General features: G+C 39.7%; 1 protein-coding gene across 1 annotated transcript in view; it reads right to left on the bottom strand.

Moving 5' to 3' along the window:
* WDFY4 (WDFY family member 4) overlaps nucleotides 1-25,027 on the bottom strand; it is a 129,951-nt gene that overhangs the window by 96,477 nt on the left and 8,447 nt on the right. The window contains exons 4-15 of the mRNA XM_015633651.2: nucleotides 24,191-24,355; nucleotides 19,856-20,117; nucleotides 14,088-14,202; nucleotides 13,396-13,499; nucleotides 11,899-12,045; nucleotides 11,344-11,533; nucleotides 10,034-10,223; nucleotides 7,979-8,139; nucleotides 7,256-7,708; nucleotides 6,772-6,876; nucleotides 5,730-5,920; nucleotides 2,695-3,305 (exon numbers count right to left, since the gene is read on the bottom strand). Coding sequence (XP_015489137.1) covers nucleotides 2,695-3,305; nucleotides 5,730-5,920; nucleotides 6,772-6,876; nucleotides 7,256-7,708; nucleotides 7,979-8,139; nucleotides 10,034-10,223; nucleotides 11,344-11,533; nucleotides 11,899-12,045; nucleotides 13,396-13,499; nucleotides 14,088-14,202; nucleotides 19,856-20,116 — 2,528 coding nt within the window. The 5' untranslated portion in view covers nucleotide 20,117; nucleotides 24,191-24,355. The remainder of the gene's footprint in view (nucleotides 1-2,694; nucleotides 3,306-5,729; nucleotides 5,921-6,771; nucleotides 6,877-7,255; nucleotides 7,709-7,978; nucleotides 8,140-10,033; nucleotides 10,224-11,343; nucleotides 11,534-11,898; nucleotides 12,046-13,395; nucleotides 13,500-14,087; nucleotides 14,203-19,855; nucleotides 20,118-24,190; nucleotides 24,356-25,027) is intronic.

The raw sequence follows: 25,027 nt of genomic DNA, 5'->3' as shown, positions 1-25,027 counted from the left end.
TGGTGAACAGGACCAGAGTAGTGATTCCTCCCCTGTATTTGGCACTGGTGACTCACTGAAATTTTATTTCACACACACACACATCTCGAGTGCTGTGTTCAGTTCTGGGCCTCTCACTACAAGGACATTGGGGTACTGGAGTGTGTGCAGAGAAGGGCCAAAAGCCTCATTAAGGGTTCTTAAGAATATTATATAAGCCTTACCTCCAGCCTTCTCTGAGGTCCTCATTTTATGGTCTGTCTTAGTACAGAAGCTGTGTTCCTGTGCCAACTCCTCACCTCTGCAAATATCCCATCTCTCTCACACTCCTGCTCCAGGGCTATCCCATCAGCCCCATGATTCCACTCCATACATCTCACCAATATCATGGTGTGAATTGCAAATCTGCTCTGCACTGGTGCTACTTAAAAATAAGATACATAAGAGGTTTTGGGGACAAATTGAGATGTCACAAAGTCTGAAGAGCCATTAGCACAGTGAGCTGTCTGTGGTAACAGCAACTGCAGCAGCCATGCTGCTTGGGTGGGCACAAAGAAGGGCTTCCCTCCCAAGGAGATCACCCTCAGTTAACACAGCTTGCAGCAAACTATGTCTAAGCACCAGGAACAAAAGGCAAACCAGAGACCCCATCTGTCATAAAAGGTGTTTCAAATATTACTGCAGGAGCAGGAACACAGAGGGCTGGTTTTAAAATGGGAAAAACAAGGTCAATGCCCCTGTGTCCCAGAAGCTTGCAGCATCACTGACTACAGGACAGTGGAAGGGGCTAGATTATTATCCAGCATTAAAATGTTAACTTCCCTGTGTATTAGACACAGGCTCCTGCAGGATCACCTCCTTTCCCTGCCTCCTTGGGAATACTAAATATATGTTGCAAGATGGGGCATCACAGGCCACCTACACTGACTGCATTCAAGTTCCTCCTTTCAAGCTGCATAGCTGCTGCCTGAAACCTTTTCAAGGGGAAGTGTGAGTGTGGAGTACAACTAAGAGGAAGCTGCATTAGAGGAACAACAGGCTTGCAGAAACTATGGGATTTCTTATTTTTATTTTCATAAAACTTACTGGTGGAAATGGATACAGCAACCTTCTTTTAAGACTCCATTCCTACTTCCACTTTTCTGTATGGCTTGAAGATTGTCAGCTTTCCAGTACATATTCCTCTTTTTCGCTTGCATACACTTGTCATTGACAGTTTCCAACCACCCCTAGCTAATCTGGCTTCCTTTTGTGCCTTCACATCCCAGAACCAAGACAAACAATCCCAAATCAGACACTGTGAACTGAAAGGGTCACAGTTTACAGGATTAGTATCTCCACAAGTGGTATTCAGTTACTGTACAGCATCACATCTCAGCAGGCGAAACACAAGGACATAGGAAACCTTGCTTGTTTCAGACCTAGTGACTTCAGAAAGACAATCATAAAACAGAACCATACCCCTCCCAGCATTGCCACAACCTACTCTTTCTCCCTTAACATCCCTGCAACCTCTCTTATGCACACACTTAAGCAACAGACAATATACTTGTCACATCTACTACCATCTATATACTCTTTGCACATGGACCCATGTTCTCACAAATCAGGCCAGAAAGATCTTCTTGGAAAAGAGCATTTATTCCTCCTGAGCTACCACGTCCTCTCCCCAGCACTGAGTATCTGACCAGAAACTTCCAGTGTAATTTAAAGGGCAGTGACAGGGAACAAACATGTCCATAACTACTTTAAAATCTGCTGCATGGGGAGCAAAGAAATCTACCACACTTTTTTTACTTGCTTCAAACAATTATAAATACCACCAGAAATGCTTATTCTGCCTGCCTCAGTACTCAGAAAAGAGTTGTGCTGACTTCAGTGACTGCTGCTACGAGTGGCAGACATCATGTCTTGGCCTTCAACTTGGAAGATGACTTGGCAATAATCAACAGTAAGGGCTGAAGAAATCTCACACTTACCAACTTAGCCTTTTTTAGACATAACTCCAACCAGCAACATAAATTTGATAAAAGGACTGAGATTAAAGATAAAGCTAGAGAAAAGACAGGAAAATCTCATGAGTTACAAAATGCAGATGATTCAGAATTGGTTCACAGCTGGCAGCTATACTGATTTCTGGTATAGTAATCCCTTCCTACCAAGGATATATATTTGGACATAAACATTCACTGGGGTAGACAGCATAACTATTTTTTCCAATTTTCTCTATTTCAGAATGAATAAATAAGAGTGTGTCTGCACATGTGCTTGGACACACATGCATGAGGGAGCATTTAAAATACCTTAGAGTAACTTTTATTTTTAATACATCAAGTGACTGGAAGCAGATTTCCACATAATTGAAGGAGTCAAAATTGACCAGGGCAGGTTCAAACAGTGACTAAGCACAAGCTTTAAGTTCCAGCAACCTTCTTTTAAGAGTCCATTCCTGCTTCCACTTTGCAGGTGTCAGAATCTTCAACAAACGGCAACTCAGGGCTGTGTGTCCCACTGCTGCACTAAATCCTTCTACCCCAATTTTCCCATCATTTACCTTCCCAAAAGCATTTCTGCTACCTGGAGGTCTGTGAGCTGGGATTGAAAAGATTTGTTTCCCTTTGGCAGGTTATATCACACCTTACCTCAGTTTATTACCATATAAAATGCACATACCAGCCTTAAGTACTCTATTTCTTGTAGTAAATAAAAGCTTACTTCTCTTCAGGGTTTTCCCATAGCATGTAGGCAGAGGCAGGTAATTTATTGCCTGGTCTTTTGAAAGCAACAGGATGCTCTTCTTGAGCTTGGGGTGCCTCCTGATCATCTCTTGAGTCTTCTCCCATCCCTGGCTTCCTCTCCTTAAAGTAGCTTTCCTGATGGAGGGTTCCTTTGACCATATGATCAAGAAAGTTCAGAATCCAAATGCAGTTTTTTAGCCATGCTGGCAAGGGTTCTGAAGAACAGAATGCTGCACTCAAGAATTCTGCAAACGTCCTTTTCTTCTCAAGGCTCACAGGAATTTGCCTTTCCCCTTCTGTCCAGAAGCATCCAAGTGATCCGAGATCCTCTGCCATCTTTGCAAAGAGACCATTCCTCTGGAAGAAGCTGCTGTTGACAGGGTCTAGGTGCAGGGCTGCAGTTATCCCCTGAAGAGTGCAGAAAACCAGCTCCAAGATACAATTCTGTCCAACTGCTGCCCACTGCCCAGAAGGAGAGTCCTGCAATGCACCTTCCATGTCTGAGAGGAGGGACAGGAGCCCATTGAATCCACTGCAGGTTCTGAAAGCCTGATGGCTCTTGGGACTCTCCAGTATCCTCAAGAGTGACTACGAACATTGTAAAGAAAGGAAACAAAAGAAACACTTAAATCAAGGAACCAAGAAGTTTTAGAATATTTTAAAATTACGAGTTTGCACAAAAATTCTTTCACTGAAATTTCATTCTTTGAGGGGGGAGGGGAAGGTGGTCAAAATAATGGTCATCAGTGCACAACTTCTCTCTTCTGCCATATGCCAAATTAATCATACAACCAATACTTAAATGCATGCTTAGGAGCCACTAAAGCAGTCAGCCTAACAGGCACAGAACAGGAGGAACAAAGAAATCAAATCTCCTGTCTTCTCAGACTCTCTCAAGAAACCTGCCTTTGCCCTCAACAAACAGCAGTAAAGATTCTGTTGTAAATACCCTCATATGGAAGCTGGCAGGAAGGCACAGCTCTCTACAGACAAGTCTTCCTGCAGCCCTGAAAGCACGTGAGAACCCACACTAGACTTTTCCTCATATGACTGAGAAGGCCCTTTCCAAAAAACCCGGTGACACGGGATGGCGCAAAGAATATTGCAGATAGAAGGCTCTCCTCATTAAGAAAGACAAAAATACCTTTTCTCAGTTTAGGCATTTTTAAAGTTTGCACAACACCTTAGAGGAAAAAAAGCCATTAAAAGTTAGATCTTAAGCCAATGAAGTCACTAGATTTTATCTAACTTCAACAGGCTTAAAGCAGGTTATAAATGAATGCCACTTGACAATATTGCACATAAAAACAACTTAAACTATTTGCCAATTTGGAATGCTATGGACTTGCCATTCTAAAACAGACCTGGAAAAGTTGTTAAGAGCTATGGAAGTAATATTGATGAGAAAAAGGAGCTTTCAAGGAAACAGTCTACTCCATTTGAATATAATTGATCCCAAGTTTTTGGGATGTTGCACAATTCATTTTGTACAGGGATTTGTCAAATTTGATCTGTGCCTTTGCACATTGGAAAGGGTTAATTTTATATATATACCTTCCCAAGAGGTATCCAATGAAAGAGCTTTACTTGACAACCTCCTGTGGAGGAACAGTTTTTAACAGAAATATATCTGCCTGTAACAGGATCTAGGACTGTGAGAAACGGTTGCCAGAACAGAAGGGGGAGGGGACACTATTACTGTCATTCAATTTTGTATGATAATGTATCAAACCAGGCAGAAACTTCTGAACAGGGAATAAATTTAATAACTTAGAGCTGAAGTTATCAGGATGGCTTTAACACATTCCAGAGTAGGTCAACAGTAAACACATTTCCTCCAGCTTTAACTCAGTTAGAATTTAATCACCTATGAGTTAGTATTCCTCTGTCTTGAATCTATAAAACTGATGTCTGCTGGAAACCCCCTAACTCAGTTATTGCTAATAGAATTTATTTCACACATTCCATTATTTGTTATTCCTCATAATTGTCCACGTGCCACACTGGAATATGGCAGTACTAATTGAATTTGGGCTCAGGCTTTAACAGCTAAATATACATTAGCAAATCAATCTGAATTTGTGTGTAACACAATCACAGTCCCAATGGATAAAGAAAATAAATTCATTTGCTTACATTATGCTTTAATACAGTAATCATTTGTCAAAATTAGACACTGAAGTTGCATTTATTTTCATATTAGTTTGGACACCATTCTCAAGTTTTCCACAGGTATTGTTAAAGTTTACTGCTTCAAATCAAAGCTACAAACTTTGCCCTTATTTTTTTTTTTTTTTCTTCAGAACATGGTTCTTTTATTATAGAAGGAGTTGTTATATTGTACAGGAAAGTGAATTCCAGTCACACTTGACAGAGAAAGTAGAAAGAAATTCTAAAATCAGTGCTTCTTTTCAGCTGGATGCCTAGGACCTAAACCAAAATAATGCATAGGAAATTCTTTCCTCTGTTTCATTACTGAGGGATCAGACATCTGGGGTCAGTGGAGGCTATGACTAGGTTCTAGTTTCTTCCTCCAAACAGTCATAAAATTATTCCTTTCCATTGCCTCATCTCTTTTTACATGATGCTCATGTTTGTGAGAAATGACTAAATTAGAGACAGCAAAGTGTCAACCTTGGAAACGTATCAGAATAAAACTGTTCATCTCATGCCTACCCTAGCTCTTCCAATCTCACTGCTTCACATCTTACATCCTCTCTCCACGTACCCACTTTCATTCACATTTGTTTCTCCTTTCTCTGTCACATTACATAGAACTGCTTATACAACCATGCCTTCAGCATTTCCATTTGTCCCTCTTGCATTATTAAGTCTTCAAAATACTTCATAATCTGATACTGGAATGAAGGTATTGACCACACATGCATTGCTAAAATCAAAGTGCCCAAGTTGACATAATCTAGAGATGGCTTATGGCTCCTTCTTCTGCTCTTACCATCTTGAAAAAAGGCAGTTCCCAAGGAAAAAATGCTTAAGTGAGAGCCACATTACCTTCAGAAGATCTAGTTTCAGATGCAGTTCCCATTGAGTGGAAGAACAGAGAGCCCCAATAATAATGCTCATATATTCTTCATAATTGATGACTGATAACTGCTCCAAGATGCTGAGAGTAGCACTCCTGTAGCACTCATCATCCAAAAATATCTTGATATATGGTACCATTCCATAGTCCTTCAGAACAACTAGGGACAAATACATTATCATTTGTTAGTTAAACTGTCCTTTGCTAGTAGTTTTTACAGGCAGATTATCGGTGTTAGTGTGAAGTGACACATTTCTACAAATACAGCAGGACAGGTAAGAAGAGCAGCTGGTTAAGCTAAAGATGACACAAACCGAATAGCACAAGAACAACTAGGGATTAAATGACTGGATGACCATAATTTCCAATCATCAGAGATGACAGCTTCGCAAAACAATAATGAATGAAAAGGAAAATACACCTTAGTTTCAGCTGAAGCATCTCTTTCATTTAGGAAGGGAACTTTCTCATAGTTACACTGTGCAAGATTCTGCAAACATGATGATTGTAGGATTCCAGAGTGAATTGAGTGGATTCCAGTATCCAGTAGTGTTCACTCCTGTACTACTATGTTCCCCAATATTCCCTACAGGCTTCTTAAGTATAACACAAATATAGGAGTGTTACACAGCATGCACCTGATCCAATCAAGATTTCAAATAACAGATATAATGGAAGAAAATTCTGACCAAACAAACATTATACAAGAGTCAAGTACACTTACTTTTTTTCCACAAGCTAAGCTAGTGCATCCTATATAAACACTTCAGGGTTATGCACATGGATGAAAGAAACCAGCGGACTATTGGGACAAAGCTCATTATGCAGGATGAGAATACCTTTGTCACATTTCTTCCTAGTGTAACACTGGTATCCCTACACTTCTTAGCATTTTTCCTCCATTTTTGACTGAAGCACAAAAGTCAGAAAATTTGTTGGTGCTCCTTAAGACCATGGCCACTTGCACCACCAAGTATCACGAAGGTAATGTAGTCATATCTATTTCCTTACCTGTGTTCCTCACAGACCTAGCTGTAAGGGCAGCCACCATTTTCAGCATCACAACATTTAATTCCTTCTCAGTGCCTTCTTTCAGGCCAGGCAGATGAGTTCCAGCTATAAGTATAATAAAGGTTACGTTACAATATACAAAAAACAGAAGGAAGAATTCCTAATTTTTCTTGCTCCAATCTTACACTTGCATTCTAGAGAGCCCCTAATTAAGACCTGTTTACAAGTGTGGGCTGAAGGGTGCCACCCAGAAAAATTCAACATACACTAGCAAAGAGAAGCCCAGAGCTGTTCAGGCTACTGAACAGAAAAATAATCAGAAAAGATTTCAGAGAGGACTCAGCTTATGTATCAAATTTAAGCCGGTTGGCCTGAAGACAAAATCTATCTACTCGGTATAAAAAATAAATTTACTGCTGAGAGATTATTTATTCCTATTCATCTGCCTGCTTCAATGGTCACTGCGAGTGGCATTAAGCTGTACCTGATTTCCTCAGGATCTTGGCTTCCTTCCTCAAAAGTGCCAGCAGTAGGCCCAAGAGCCCAGAGTCACGGAAAATATCGCTAAATAACAGGTCTTTCTGGGTCATGCTAAGAAGACACTGGAGAGCTGTTAAGGTGCAGAATGGCATTATGTTTTCCTTTATCAAATACTGGATCTTCTTCAAAATCTCATGGGGGACATAGAACAGGTCTAGGACTATGGACTCCACCAGCCTGAAGAACTGGACTTGGACTGGGTGTGGTTTGAAATGAATTATGTCAGTGAATTGGCTGATAGGTTGCAGTGTCCATTCCAGAAGAAAGAAGTTCATTCTGTCCCAAGCCCATATGGTACCAATTGCTGCCAAGATTCTTCCACACAAGTACTGATCATTACTTCTTTGGAAAATGGATTGCAACACCTGAAAAGGCTGGAGGTTTTTCACTGTCATTCCTGTGAGGGGAGAAAGCCAAGTGAGATAATTTTTACATGAGTATTATTTAAGTCTGCAAACACTGTAACTATACTGTTAGCTCATATGAAAGTGAAAATAAGAGCAACAGACATGAGGGATATGATTGGGAGGCATATTCTTGAGCTTGGATCAGACCCTAGAGCTGACATGGTCATTTCAGATTGATGCAGGTATTTTCCTATGACCCAGCTATCCAGTCACATGTGCATATATATATGTATATATATACACACATATATATACTATACCAGTAGACTGCGTCCGTTCAAAATCAAAGTGCGGCAACTGTGGGTGTACAATATTGCCAGAAACTTTCAGTTCAGTTTTTCCACAGGTTGTAAGGCAAGTCAGCATGTCCAAGATCTCATCCAGATAGGGGTCTCCTTCATTTTGCTGCAAACCCTCACATCTAGGAGCAAAATTCAAGACAGTCATATGCTCATGCTTAATTATACAAACACCTCTTATTATCAGATATGGAGCACATAGGAGCCACACAGAATAATGCCATAATGGCACACTGAATCAGAACAAAACCTACAAACTGAAGTGACACTAAAGAGTCTTCTGAACAAAAGGAAGAGAAATGTTTCAATGTAGTCCAGTTGAAAGCCAAGCTTAGCCCAAAAAAAGCTAACTCAAAAAAAGTCTGATTTGGAGAATAAAAATTTAAACTTTGTGAGAATTCAAATAATTAAAACACCCTTCATAAAGCAAGGTGGGCATATGTTAGCAAGATAAGGGACTTGCTAACTGAGATAAATAACGGAAAAATCTCAGCCCTGAGGAAGGGAAAAATATTATATTGCCTGAGCTTTGTGAATCAGACATGAAGATGGCACATCTCTCCTAAGTAAGGAAATAGTTTGAAATGTAACTCCAGATTTGCCATCATTCATAGACTGAAGTGACAGTCTGTGAAAGGACAGAGAGCTGCTTATCACATCATCTTATTCTGTAATTCTCAGATGGGTCAATTATGAAGGAAAACTGCATCATCTGGGCATAGGGTAGTGGCAGAGAAATAGACTGATACTGTTTGGTTAAAAAATCTCAGAAGAAAGCAACAATATGTTCTGGTTTCATCTAAACATTAAAAAAATCCCAACCAAACAAACCAACCAACCAAAAATGAAAGCAAATGCTCTCTTTCAAAGAATGCTATTAGCAAGATGCTTATTACCTGAAGAAAAAGTTCTAAACACCAGAGAAGAGGGTACCTGCTTACACAAAATATTCTGGAAAAAACTCTCCATCTAACCCTTTACGCCAGCATATGCTGGGAATGAGGACTAATCTGAAACCCTCAGCATCTGTTATTTCTGTCTCTTCAGCCTAGTTACATCAGTTGAAAAGGATGGAGACATTCATAGCCCTAACTGAAAAAGATTCTGTGTTTCCCGCCCTAACATGGCTAGAATTTAATCAGAAATATGCATCTCAACACAGCTTATTTACAAGGGAAATCTGGACAGTCTCTGGTAACTAAAGAAACCACTGCCAGAAAAACACAATTTTTTTTCCAATCATAAATTAATAATTTTGTGGCATACAAAAATCATGGGGAGGAATAGTCACTCAGATATCTCTGACTTTGTGATTCAGTTTACAATCCTCTAGATCCAAGTTACAAAAAAGCATCCCTACCCCAGCTGCTGTTCAGGGACCAAAGTTTTCACAAGTGTTGGAGAAAGAGTACAAGAATAGGCAAATCCAGAATGGAAACAAAAACACCTGGAAATGCTCTTTTCAAATGATGTTAAAGAAACTCACCCTGGTGTGACAACACAAGCTGACAAGGAGAGTAAGAGATTCTGCTTTGCACTTCAGATTAGGATAACTAGTGGAGATTTTTCCTGATATGTTTATGCTCATCTCAGTTCTGAAGAATGTAGACATTTCAGATTTAAGTTTGGGTAGGTTTTGTCTGCTTGTTTTTGCACAGCAAGGAGATGGTGTTTCCTCCCTAGCTGACTGCCTTCCTGGATTAAAAGTTCACCTCAACTGAGACAAATGTCTCTGACCTACATTCTCTGTAATACTAATTGTTGAAGAACTTCTCTCTTGTGTTCAAAAAGTCCCTATTTTGTCCTAGTTTGCCACCTGCAAACTAACTTCCCCTATATTTTTCTCTTTCTGTTATGGTTTAAGTAGTAACACTTACGTACTGCTTCCCTTCCTAATATAGCAATGCTTTGCATCCACACAGAGTTACCTATATGATTTATATTTTAAAAGATCACTATGCATTCTGAAAATTAAGCTTTACCATCCTCTAGAAGCCTACTATACACATCTCTTACCTGAGTAAAATTTTAAGCAGGAGTTGGTAGCCATCATTATTTTCAAACTCTGTTAATAAAGCTGATGATACAGGATAGGAATCTTTCACAAAGCACAGCACAATACTAGCAGCTTCACACACATCACAAGCAGGTAGAGTATCAGCCAGTGTAAAGAGGTTCTGTACAGCTATTTTAATGCAGTCAACAGCTGTGGGGAAAACAAATACAGCAGGTATTTAAGAAGTGACAGCCAAACAAGTTTAAAGTTACTAACAAAAATTAAACAAATTTGAAGTTATTTCCCAGTAAAATAGGAGCAAGATAACTTTTCAAAAGAAACTAAAAGAGGATATATGAATATCATATTCCTTTCAGAAGCTAAATTAAGAACATTGCTGGCTTTAAAATATACATGCATTTCTTTGCTTTACTACCAGAAACTGATTTAAACTCAGGAGCATAAGCTTTCAACCCCCCCAGCTCACCAAAATTCATATATGTTGAATCCAGCTGTCTGAGGACAAGGTAAGCAGAGACTTAACAGATTTAAGTGTGTCATACTAAGTCAATCACACATTCTGTGCAGAGTTCACAGATTAATTCTTCTCATAATGAAGAATATGTAATGGGGTACACACATTTTGCTTTGAGGAATTAATCCTAGTTTTCTTGTCTAATCTTATGGTCAGTCCTTCCAGGCCAGCTTCAAAATGTCCAAATAGTTCTTTCCATCTCACTCAGGAAGACAAATTTTTATTTTAAAATATAAAAATATCTATAATGCATTTACTCCAGGACACAATACTGATGGAAATTTGTGCATTGTAAAACTATTTTTTCACTTCTGAGAAATTGAGACTTGTGGCCTTTGCACTTCTTAATAAAAAAATAATAATTACTTGAACTAATAAAGCCTAGAAAGAAATGGAGACTTAACCATGATGTTGTCCCAAAAGGTACCATTACTCTGACAGTGCCCCTAGCCTTGCATTTAGAGTTCATGATTCTCAGGCCCACAGACTCAGTAATACAACTTAAGAAAAAACATAACATATCTTCCACTTGCCTATGTCAGTCTAATTAAGTGGGATTGGCTCTTGCCTGTAACTTGGGGTTTTTTTAATGTTAAAAACCCTTCAGTTTCCAGATGACTATCAGTGCTAAATAAAGCTCCTCTGTACTAAATCAAGAGCCCATGCTTTGCAGTTGACTACTGAATGATGTAAAAGAGATTACAGATGATGCAATCTATCCTGGGGAGACTCTTTTTGTTAATTCGTTCTCAGGGGAGCTATGAGGAAAGGAGAAGCCAATTTACTAAACCAAACCTTGTAGGCACACAATGCTGGTTTTGGTCTGAGCCTTGGAAATTGTTCTTAGCACACGGCCTGTAGGTGCTTTCCATGAGTGGCTGCACTGGTCCCACAGAGAAGAAGTTGCTATAATTAATGACTGAAGCTTATCAGCTGCCAGAAGCTCCTCTACTCCTTGTTCCTCTTTGTACATGTTAAGCATTATCTGAAAAGCAAACAAACATCAGCTACAACAAACACCTATAGAGATACCCAGGAGCTGAAGAAAAATCCATTGGAGAAGGAGATTTTAAGTTGATACTAATGCCAGGAGAAAGGATGCAGTGAAATGAACAAGTGAAACTACTACTACAATATTCTTAATGGATTCTTCACACTCAAAGTCATGTTGTTTTGTTTAGCAAAAAAATAAGAGATAGTTTATGTGTTTTTTATAGCTTCTGATGCTTATCCAATGTTATGCAGTCCAAACTCATAGGGCTTTTGTCAGTTTGAATCAAATGAACAGGAATGAGCCTTAGTGAACATCTGTGTATCCAGGGCAAATGAACCCCCAAATGCACATCTCACCTTAACAAGCATTTCCTGAGTTTGGGTATCATCCTCACTTGTCTCTCTGTCATCACTGATTTTCTTCAGAGGGATAGTAAAGAAAAGGTACAGGCACTGCATCAGAGCAGCTGGAAGTCCAGATCCAATAATGTTCCACATAGTCCTCTAAACAGGAAAAATAAGATCAGTCCCTCCAGAAGCTGACCACAGTTTCCTTGTGTTTCTACTCACTGAGAATAGACATGGCTGATGAAAGACCTCCTTAAGCATTTTACCTTCATGAGTGCTCTAGGGCATACAAGACTGGCAGTCACATAGCATAGCAGTAAAGATCCACCTGGCAGAATTCAATACACTGTGTGTTGCTGTAGCTGTTCCTAGGACTTCTCACCCCAGCTGAACTACAGCTCTGGAAGAAATACTCTGTCCTGCATATGGAGACCTGCAGTCAGTGAAGCACACAGCCTGCAAACTAACTAGCAGCTGAGCCAATAGTAAGGCCAGGGACAGACATAGTCTTTCCAGGATGGTATGCTGAAAGCATGAATTCTCTATTCCCTCCTTGACTCAGCATAGCAGCAGTTTACCTATAATACCTTTACTTTTTTAACATACTGAATAACTGCACACACTTCTAATTACAGATTTTATAAATGCAAGTAACAGTTTCTTCACAGTCTTTCTCAACACTTAGCTTATTCCCATCTTCACTATGGCTGCGTAGAACTTCCAGAGAAGTCCCAGTGTGTGTTCCTGGCACACAGTAATCATAACAAAAATCAGCAGCAAACTGACAGAAGAATGAGCTTTGTAATATGGAGTTTTGAGAGTATGTGTGCTATGAAAAATGGCAATGTCTTAAATCTGTGAAAAACACAAGTGTCATCAGAAATTTCATGTTGTGACTAGCTATATATACAATTTTATAAAGCTCCTTATGACACAGAATATATCCACTATAAACTGGCTGTAAGATTTTATTTTTTGTCTTTGAACAAGAAAGAATAAGACAAACTGTTTAACTAAATGTCACGGATAAACACACCACAGATGCCCATCAGCAGGCTGTACTCCTGATGCCAGTCTGCATTTGGGATGGCTGTACAAGTTGAGTTTTTGAAACACTTCAAAATGGGAGGCTATCAGGACTGAAAAGTAAACCACTCTATTTCCAGACAGATTCTTATTATTCACCTTTTTGATATGTAAGCTATATTGATAAAGAACACACCACAAGATGCACAATGTGGGGAGGGGGGGAGCAGAGAAACACTAGGAAAAACAGCTGTCTGATAATGAAAACTACAAATGTAGCTGAAAGCACAAAATGCTTTCTCTTTTAGAAAATCCTGGCCTACAAGGTGGTGTGTCCTTCAACTGTATACCTTGAGCATGCTGAAGCTCAAAATATTAGGGATAATGCATGTACTGAGATTTGGGTCTTCCACTGTTGGGATGCCTACGCAGTTTCTCTGAAATAAAAAGGAGAACATGCTTCACAGTACTTTCTCTTACCAAGTCAGTCTGTGAGAGCAGATACACAGATTTCAGGAGCAAATGGCCATCTCCTGCTTCCCCTTTCTGTTGCAGGAATTGCTCCAAAGCCAGACGAGCTTCTTCTGTTATCACAAAAACATTAATCTTTAATTCCTTAGTGAAAGATTAAAATGCTGCATTTATGCTTTCTTAACAGATTTGACAAACTTAACAAAATTACAGTAGCAGAAGTACACTAAAGTAAGCTGAAAAACATAAAATTATTTTGATTCAGCATCAAGCATCAACATGTAAACTACATGTTTCAAACTGACAAATTTCACCAAGAATACCAGCTCAGTTCATGAAGCCTGGCAGCTGACAGCACAGAGAATGTACAACAGCCACCAGGAAAGCCATATGTAGCTGGAAATGTTTTTCTCATTTAAGAAAATGCCTCAAAATAATGTATAACCTACACTTTAACTCTTACATGCGTTATACATTACACACTTTCAGCAACAAAAGTTCCAAACTGAAGATCAGCATGACATACGAGGCCAAATCTTCAGTGCAATCACCTCAAATCAGTGCTAGCTCACACCCACTAAAATGTCTGGCTTGCTACACAGCGTTTTCCTGTTCCCCCTTCATTTCCAGCACAGAGTACAACTCAAAGACACAGATTTCCAGAATAACTGAATCCAATGGATATGCTATGGGATCATTACCTGCAGGTTTGCCATTGAGGTTCCTCTTAATTTCTTTAGTCAGAAACTTGGAAACCTCACTGGCTAACAGCTGAATGTTGGGTAATACGATTGCTCCAGCAGACTGTTCGCAGGCCTGAAATGCAAGTGTAACTGTTAAGTCTCTGACACATCATGTCTTTGGTAGATTGACAAGAACTAATAAATATAAAAAAAGAAACATAAAGCTAACATTCCCCTATAAAATTCCCTCCCTAGTCTGTATAGTTCATTAAGCAGTATTTCCCAGACAGGCAGAAGTATGACACTACAGATACAGAAGTCAAACTGCAACTACCTTTTGAATCATGTAATGCACCTACTAGAGAGCTTTTACAGTATTTTTTACATGGAATACAACCCAAACAAATTAAATGTTGGTCATACCCTGTGTCACTAATTATTTATATCAAAAATTATTCTAGTCCCTTTCAAAATATGACGAACACACTTAAGCAACACAAGTTTATAAACAATTTATAAATGAGTTTATAATTCACTTGTTCAAGAATGGACAAGCAATTAAGTACAAAACTTAGTAGATAAACAACAGTAAGACTTGTTGATTTCCTGAGTCTGACAAAAAAACCCCTCCTAAATTTTTTCTTAACCCTGCCTTTGGGGGAAAAAAACTCAAAGATCAATAAAGAATATATTCCAGCAGACTATTACTATTGCACCCAACCAGCCTCTAAGAATCAAGTGCCAATTCTTTTATAGAAAACATCTGATGATACACACATTTATGTATTAATAACAGTTCAGCATTCACCTCTAAAGACCAAAGTGTGAGATAACTCTGTCCTCAGCAACCTTGAAAAATTTTCTTTACAAAAATCTCCTCCTTTTAGAAACTGAAAAATAATGCTATAAGCCTCAATGATTAAAGGAAGAAAAATGACATATGTCTTACTAAGAAAAATTGGATCAGACATCCCATAATACTTTCTGCCAAGAAATCAGTGCAACTCTTCATAAATGAAGATCCTCCACAAATATTATTTCCTTCCCTACCATTGCTTTCAATTTTTTTTCTTTCATCACAGATGGCAGCTTGTGGACAAAGTGTCAGCCATCTTTCAGCAATCAGGCACGCACCTCCTTTTTACTTCATTTTACTGCAGTCAATAAGCAAAATGCACCCAACCCCATCTTTCTGTACTACAACAGTGAAATGCAATTGCACAGTGTGCCTATTGTTAATTTTCACCAGTCAATAATGTTAAAAGCAATCTGGGTTTTTTTTCAGATTTTGACCATAAGTTACTTTCAGAGACACTCAATTGCAGAAGCAAGATCCACCAATTCCTCCACCTCTGATACGGGAGGGAAGATCTGTAAAGTACAGAAACAAGCTGGGCAAACACAATGACGAGAAACTTACAGTCACTTAAAAATACACAGTGTTTGCCATTAAGCTATGCCCTTTTTCAGAAGAAAGCAGTGAGAGATTTCTGCCCCTCTTCCTCAAACAGGAACATCCATCCTCTTAACACTTCAGAAAGGCCTTGCTATATTCACTCTTCTCCTAACAGAATGAGCAGGATAGATTTCTGAAGCTCAGGTCATACACAACAGAGAGTAGTAATCAAATGTTCATAGCAATGCTACTAGTCCATCTCCCTACAAAGCAGGCCCCTAACATTCTGATTTGATTTTGTCAGTGCTCTTCCTGAGGGTCAGACAACAATCTTTATAATACACTGTCCTTAGGAACAGACCTAATTAATTTCATACTCATGTCTGAGCATACAGAATATCTGTATCTACAAACGTATCAACCTGACTCCACTGTAGGACGTCTGCCTTTAGGGAAAACTCAAACAATATGGTAATCTGATCTTCTTTCTTCCTTTTAAACCTGTTTCTACATATATAAGATTCTGCCACAAGTTCCCTGTGTCTGCTGTTACCATCTGCCATTCCTATCCCATAGTTCACGGAGAGATGCTAGATCAAAAGCCAGCCATGTGATAGAACGTTCTGATACTTTCTGAGGCACCAAGAGGGAAGATACAGAAGGCACATTAAAATTACTCCCAGTCCAGGCCTGAATCACAAGCAGATGGCTGACATTTCCCTCCCACACCTTTTCCTTCTACGTCAAGGAGTATCAGTGAGTAACGAGCCCCCACACCCCAGGAGTCTCCGGCTTGGTGACCCCTCTCTCCAGCCAGCTGAGTAAGAGCTAAAGCACTCTAAAACAAAAAGGCAGAGATGCACTGGCATCTTCATGATCCAAAACGGAAAGTAAAAGCAAGAGAAAAATCTTCCAAGGAGGGAGAAGACTCAGAGTCCATTGTTCAGCAGTGGGAAATGAGGTAGTTTCCGTAAGAACTTCACAAAATGTTCAACTCAAATTGAAATGCATTTCCCCAAGCCAGCAGAAGGCTGGTATGTGCAGAGAGTAAAAGCCATGTGTGGAAGGGCATGATCCCCCACACTGTACTCTTAAATCAATGGTGCAAAGCCAAAATGCTCTAGAAGCCACATTTCTGGACCTAAATTCCTCCAAAGCAGTGCAAAGCTACACTATCTAAGAAAAATGGAGAGGAAGAATCTTACAGCTAGGGCACAAAATTAAGTGTTAAGCTAATGAAAAAATCACTTCTCCATTATGAATATATTCAGGAGCAAGGTTTCCTTTGAGAATTTAAAAGCCCCTTTTTGCAAGCATTACTGAAATTCAGGAAATCATTTTCTACAACCCTAAGGCTTGTGAAGTTCATCCCTACAGAAAGGAAACTCATGATGGAAATGCATACATACAACATGGCTGGTCCCCCAGCAATACTTACCTTGCCTCCTGGGAACAACTGTTCTTTGACCCTAAAGTACTGGTACTAAAATTTGTTTATTTATTGTGACATGTGAGAATTTACTGCTTTGCTGTCCAATTTTTAATTCCTAAGACTTCTGGATTTTATAATTTTTATCATCCTTGTTCAGTAACAACTTTCTCAGTTCTGTGAAAATTTCATTCCGAAAACTTATCACTACACTAAAGGCGCTCATTCTTTTCAATCTTAGTTAAGAATCAGTAAATCTAAAGATGTATTGAATCTCATCTCACCACAACTTGTTTATTTCATGCTGACTACATGGTATTCAAAAGCTAAAGCTCTAATAGAACACAGAAACTTTGAAATCTTAGAGTTTTAATTTAATTGTAAATTTGAGGTAGAAAAACCTCAATAGAAGAATTTCACATAAAGCCTGCAATACATTGCTTACAAAAACAGAAGGAAGCAGTTTAGAGAGATTATCTTCTATAGCAAGGCCTGTTCATTGGGATGAATTAATACCCTAGAATCATTAAGGATATATGTTTTCCATGGACCTCAAGAGGAAGTCTACTGGTTTGGTCTGGGGTGGAATAAATTTTCTTCACAGTGGCTGGTATGGGGCTGTGTTTTGGATTTGTGCTGCACACAGGGCTGATAATACAGAGATGTTGTCATTGCTGAGCAGGACTCACACAGAGCCAAGGCCTTTTCGTGCTGCCACACTGGTGAGGAGGCTGGGGGGAGACACAGCCAGGACAGGTGACCCCAAGTGACCAAGGGGATATTCCAGACCCAATGGCATCATGCTCAGCACATAAAGTGGGGGAACAAGGAGGAAAGAAGTGGGGGATATTTGTAGTGATGGTGGTCTCTTTTACACTTCAAATTTTCTCCACAATTTCTCTGCTGGGGGATGAGTCCCTATGTGGTACTTGGCTGCTGGCTGAGGTTAAACCATGTCAGGAAAGAAGACAAGAGATCTGAAAACAGCTCTAGGAGAAAAAAGAAAAAAACCAATAACAAACTAGATGGCTCTCACTCCAAACAAAAAGGTTGTAACTTCTTGCAGTGCTGTCTCAGAAAGAAAAACCAACAGTGAAATTTTCAGCATGCCATTTTAAAAGCAGATCCATGGAAAAAGGAGGTGCTCCTCTATGGAAAACTGTCAGATTATCAGCCCTGATCTGACTGTGATGTGCATTCTTTGGAGGCTGAGAAAGGAATGCTACCCCTTTGTGAAGCCAGTAATATGGTGACCTGATAAGGCAGTACTGAGCTCACAGCACATGTAGTGCCATTTGCAAAAGAGATTTGTTTTTAGTGACAGGATCATACAGAGAGCAACAGTTCTGTTCAAATATAGCCTTTGGTTTGGGAGGGACACTCTTCTATGCAAACAAATCCAGAAGTTCAGAGGAAGTGGTGAAAAGTGAAAGCTTTGTTATTAGCATAAAATATCTATATAATCATTTAGCTTTAATGAGAAGCCCAATTCTGAGGCTCCAGGCTATGGACTCACTGTCTTTTCAGACTCTTCCACCCATTTTGTCTGCACCACCTTGGATCAGGGCAAGCTTTTCACAAACACCACAAACTCTTCACCATGGACATGTCCAGATTCTACCCACAGCCCAAACACCAGTTTCAGTGCTGTTCACTGACACCAGTATCTACAATGATTTCACAGTGCACAAGGACTTACAGCATCAAAGGTTCATTTTCCATCCACCTAAGTGGAATGTTAATGACTATCTGGAAGTCAATACTGCATTACTGTCATGGACACCAAAGATGTCACAGCCCTGAGCACAGTGATTTTCCTAGCCACAGTCAGTTCAAGATGCATGGTATCCCCTTTTATGCCCCATGGTGCCTCAATATAAACAGTGACCATGCATTAATTTCTTTTTTTCCTTACCTACACACTGACTTCTACTTTAGAAATCCAACTCAGTCTGTAAGGAACAGACAGATCTGAGTTCCACCACTCAAGAGCAGTGAGAACTCACACGTACAGACACCTGAAATACGCCATCATTAAAATATGGTTTCACCAAAGAGATGTTTTTATTCTTTTTCTGAAAGACACAGAGTGTAAAGATGCAGATTCAATATCCATAAATACCTAAGGTAATCCAAGAGAAAAACAATTCTGTACTTTTACATAGCCACAGTGCTTTTAAAAATAAACCAGGCTTTCTGCTTCACTCAGCATATGCTCTGCCGTTCTGTCTCTGTATGGTCCACTCAAGAAGTCTCCTGTATTTTCCACAGACTCTAGCAAAGAAAACCAACCCATAAGGCTCCCATTCATCACAGAGCTCTTCTAGTTTCACCTTACAGTATGTTCATTTCAGAAATCATTGGGTGATGGCAGCTGTAGGGTAGCCTGCTAACTAAAATGTTCTAGTTCTCAGCTGTGTCCCTCAACCATGATATGCCCTTTCTCTTCACACTCCACGGTTTCCTCATCCCTCACCCAGCTCCTCTCTCAAGCACTAAAATTAGACATCAGCATTATCATTAACCCCAAAATTCCATCTGTGGGCTGTACACCTTCATTTCGCCTAACCGGCTGCATGCCACAACCACATTTTCCCAGACTGAAACTGTGCTCCACCCCCACTAAGTAATAAAATAGATAAGGCAGACATGAAGTGACCTCTTCACAGGGTACTCACTTTGTAAGCTGCCTGTCTCACTCCTTGATACCAAGAATAGAATTTAGTCTCTCAGGAAAGTGGAGCAGCACTCCCCCATGTACTTTTTCATGCCAACCTAGCAGGTAAGGTAGATGGAAGGAAGACAAGGAACGGCTTCTCCAGGCTCCCAATGGAGTAAAAGAATTTATCACCTAAAGGATCCTGCTTCAATTAACTACATTGGCTGTTTTGGCAACCATAATGGATAGAGGAAAAGAAACTCAAATTAGCATCTGCACCAAAGGCAATAAAGAGAACAAACCTTTAAGAAGCGGGGAAGAAATTCCAGCAGCCTTCTTTGTTGATCCTCTGGGATGAGAAATGGAGCCACTTGTTCATACTCTACTAACTGTTTGCCTAGAGTCTCCCACAGGAGGGTATGGCTCTGGGGTGGTTTGTCCTTGCTGTGTGCAGGCTGCTCCAGCACTTCTGCTGTGTCTCCATCATCAGGGCTCTGCTCCTGCTGTCCTGCATTGTCAGGTGAATCCTCAAGCTGCCATATGGGTTCAGCTGCTTCATCCATGCTGAGATGAGACCAGATAAATACACTGTGTCATTTACATCTCTTACCAGGCAACTCTCCCAAGAAATTAGACACTGACAGTTTTAACTGTTGGAGTAAGAGGTCATAAATATAGAAACACTCTCAGTCACTGACTCTTTTCCAATTATAATGGCAAAGCATCCTGCTCCTGGACAAGAACACTACTACGCTGCAATTGCACAGGCAAGCTCTCTTGCATGAGACATATGCATGTGCTACACAACTCATCTGGGCTTTGCTAGAGCAAACCAGTAAATCACACAGCAAATCTGGATTCCAGCTTTGCCACTGAATCAGATCCTCTCCCTTACACCTCAGTCATCACAACTCTAAAACAAGTTATAACTATTACTATCAGCAGATCTGCAACAGAAGAGCACTAACCAAGAGCCAGGTTACACACTTCTTTGAGTATGGATGCTAAATCTAGCCACACATCACTGATACATTCCCCACCTAGAGTGGGGCTGAAGCCCATCTGGAATAGGAGCTGTGTGGAAAAGCCACAGTTTCCTCCCAAAGCTGTTCTGGCCCAAAGAGGCAGCAACATTCAGCCATCTCTTTGTGGCAGATGCACAGCTCTGTACAACATGTATTTTCACAACAACACTGCTTGTTTTGATGATCCTGTAAACTGAAGCAGATATGCCACAATGAAGGAGCATGGTGCTTCTCATTCCCCTCAAAATTAAAATAGGTCTATCTTGCACTACACATTGAGGAATCCTTCTGGTATCCTTATCTCAACTCCAAGTCTTCTCATCTACTTTATAGCCACGTTTTCATCCATAGTGTTCTGGGAGTTGCTCAGCCCTACTTCTTTGCCACAGCTTCTGTGAACTCACCCTGCTCTGCCAAGCCTACATCATGACAACGCTAACACCAATGGAGATCAGGCTTCTCCAGTCAAAGTCATTCATATGCTTATTGGAGTCTAGGTCATTGTCTGACTGTTTCTGAGACTATGACAGGACAAATTATGACATTGTGGGTAGGTAGATGGGAGTTGACACCAAGATAAATGTAGCTCACTTTACTTATCAAATATATAATTTTTTAAGAGCTCAAAAGAGTCTTTAACAAATCATTACCTCTCAAAGAAAAACACCAATCTACATTCATTTCTGGGAAAAAAGGTTCTTTCTCTACAATGTCTCTTTGACTGCCATTCCACCATTTCAATAAAAATGCCAAAAAAAGCAAATGTAACTAAAAATACGAGTCAGATGTACACTACCAATAGATACATATGTTATAATATATTTAAAAATACAGTACTATGAGTCTTGTTTAGAATTATGAGCCAACACTAAAACTGCATTTGGGGTGCTCTCCCTTTGTCATCCATCAGTTACATAGCTAGCTTACTGCTTGCATTCTGCCCACTCCATGCCAGATGAACCAGTTTAATTTCCACACTCCTGCAGTACCTCTGTACTGTAGAGATGGAGGGCAGGGTATTTATCTTGTGACTGTGCACCGCACCACCTGCAGCAAGATGATGGTCCCAGCAGATACCAGACACCTATGCTTAGATGCAAATGCTGGTGATGCCTTAAGTTTCAGCTTTCATATTTTCCAGATTCTGTACTGCATTAGTATATAACTCTCAACTTCATATAAAGTGTTAGCAAGTTCTCTTCACAGCACAGTTAAACAATCATTTTCCAGTCTGATAACCAAGGGCACTGTTGCAGCTTCAGGCCTAAAATGTATAAACAGCAAACTGGGGAGAGCAATCTGGGAAGATGGGATTTATAACCTGAAGCTGTAATTGGACAATTAACCCCAATATGGAAATGGACTAAAACTTATAAAAGTTTGAAAACGCGTGACGGGTCACCCATCTTGGGTAGAGCCTCAGCCGGGCTCTTGTAGTGCCCAAGGTGTATCCTTTGAAGGCCATTTTAATAAATTCCTACTTTATTCCTTTAACACTGACTGGCCTCTGCTCTAGGTAGCCTCTCAAGGCATAACCGGTCCTTCACTCTAGACCATGGGCTAACTTATTTTGCCACAGCCCATACTCTGTGCTTTGCTAGGAGATGAAGGCCTATGTAATTTTGATCAGTCTCCAAGGAACATTCAGTCTAGAACTTCCTAGCTCCACAACATTTTGTGTTTTTCTGCTGTTGTTTTCCTTAATTATCTGTATTAAGACAACAAGCCCTATGAGAATAAAATGTGGTGACTGCAGAGTAAACAGGAAGACTCTGTTCCTCATGACTGTGTGGGAGTTACATGTGTCATATGTTATACTTAACTCTGGTGTGGGATTTTGACCCACTTGAGTCATCCTGAAGCTGTAAGTGTGTTGGTTGAGAGAGCCTGGGTGCTGTTCTAGCAGCTTCAGTGAGCATATCGCAGTTATGTTTTCAGTGAAGGTCAACTTGCAACCCAAATAGAAAAGCCATTCTCTTCCTCAAGGAGATCTCTCACTTTTGAAGCTACTCTGCTAATCCTAATCAATTCTAACACTCCAGTGCCAATGTTCACCGTGGTCTCCTGCACAGAGAACCCGAAAGTGCTTTACAGAGGCATTCTACAAACGGTGAAACTTAGTCATGGAGAGTTGAAATTAAGTGCTTCCACTGGCCTCAGAAGGTGGTCAGTGACTGATGAGTCAACTCATCAGTCAACTCAACCCTGAGCTGCACTGCATGGCCCTGCAAATGTGTTTACCAATTTTCTCTTTTATACTTGACTAAGAAGTATTAATAATAATATATATATTATAATTTATATAATAATATATATATATAATTAAATTGTTGGTGGCACATTTAAAGCAAGCAGGGATAGCCTCTCAAAGTGTTCACTCTATGAGCCCATGTAGAGAAAGAGTTCATCCCAGCTCCACAGAAACTCTTAATACCTTTGGTATTAAGTATAAATTAGATATTTTGAAAAGGTCTTATATGTTGCCTCTTGTACACTTCCCTGCTTGTTTTGATCCTCAGTGTAAGTTAATAGCTTATTTCAGTTTTGATAAGTTTTTTGTTTGATTGTTGATGAAGGTTGAGAAGATACTTTTGATAAGTATCACAATGATACAAAAAGTAAACCCTAAATAATATATATTTTTAAAGATATAAAACTGAAGATTAATCAAATAAAGCTCATAGTATCATTCAGAACACAGTGTCAGGTTACAGAGAGAAAATGGAACTTAATCATGTATTTTTCTTTTTTTTTTTTTCTAAATAAAGCTTATGTGAAATCACATAGCAATGTGGCTACATCTTTCCAGACTGAAAAGACAGAAGGGAAGAAAGGCCTGACCAAAACTGGCAGAAGGACCAGCAGAATACTGTTACTAACAGCTTACTAGCTGAACAAATGTGATTTTTTTAATGACACTTTAATTATATTTATCTGTGATTACTCCCCTCAACAGTTCATTGAAGGATCCCATTAAGTAAAAAAAAATCCCAATTTTCACCAAGACCAAAGGAGAATCTTATACCAAAATTAAGGCAAAAATTGGTCCACTTCTTACAGTGAGTGTCTTTTAAAAATGTTAGGTGAGCGTACAGGGAAATCCCAAATCTCCAAAAGTATATAAACACAAAATAAAGACTACAATTCGCCTCCTTATTTACTCCAAATGTTCAGATAGCAAGAGATAGACTAGACAAAATCCAAAGTCCTAGTTCTAGGACTACCTGCTTTAAATATTCTTTATCTTAATATAGTTTTCTTGACTATTAAATCTCAGCATTTTGTGGACTACTGGAAACACAAAGCTCAGATCATCCCAAAAATCCAGTGTGATACTTCTTTATGCTCCCCTCCTTTCATTGGCAGCCAAGATGACTGTTTAATGAACAGTTATGACAGTTATATTATTATAATAATTGTAAAGGCTAAAAATAGGAATTCCACTACTTCCTAAGGAAAGTTGTCTTTTCACTGAAGTTTAGGGTGAACTTTGAAACCTTCACTAATTGAAAGCAATACTATCATAACATACCAGTCACAAACAATATTGCAGGTGCCCCCAACATTTAACAGCCTGTTCTGTCTGCTTTCACAGAAAATCTCTTGACATACCTGGGCTCCTAGATTTAGCAGCTCCTGTTGCAGTCAATAACCACATCCAGAGAAACGAGTGCTGCTGCTTCTGTCCTACCAGGCATGTTGATATTTGCAGCAGCTCCCACTCTGCTCTTTAAACTTTCCACTGTGAATCACCTGATTAGCTGCTTCACTTACTTCCTGAGGAAAGGAGAAGTGAAAAGCAAATGAACCACAGCTGAGGAGCCATCAAGCTCCCAAAGCAATTTAGAACAACTCAGCTAACACACAGACTTGGAAGGCACAGCATTCTTCACCCTGCATCAAAAGTAACCAGGTATTTCCCCCTCTGTACCACATTCACAAGGGGGAAGGGGAATAGGATTTGTTTAATTTTGGTTTTAAATTTAAGGTTTACAAAACTACTACAGGAATACAACACCAGAACTCATGCTCTCTGTGCAACAAATATGGCCAAAGTCAGGCAAATGTTGTAGTCCTTCCTCAAAGGCCTCACCCTTAAAATAAGTACATTTGAATGGCAAGGGGAATTCTGTGTCCCTGACCTCTTTACTGAAATGGTCACGGCAGCTACTCAGATCAAGGGGCAAACAAGCACTATAAGCTCACTGACAACATAAATGAATCTTGATTAGATAGGGGCTTGGGGGAAGATTACTTCTCAGTTGTCTAGTTGCTCTTTTGTTCTCCCTAATAACACATCTGAAAGGCTTTATAATGTTTTTGTAAGGGGAGGTAGAGTTAACTATTTTCACACAGGAAATTCAAGTGTTTCCCACTGCTTCTCCCCAGCAATTTCATGGTGACCTTGAGAACCAATGGAATTATGACATTAGAGTGGCTGAAACCTGA

Source organism: Parus major, chromosome 6 (genome assembly GCF_001522545.3).
Source record: "Parus major isolate Abel chromosome 6, Parus_major1.1, whole genome shotgun sequence".
Lineage (NCBI taxonomy): Eukaryota > Metazoa > Chordata > Aves > Passeriformes > Paridae > Parus > Parus major.
The sequence above is the reverse complement of the archived record's forward strand: the minus strand, read 5'-3'. Positions and strand labels throughout refer to the sequence as shown.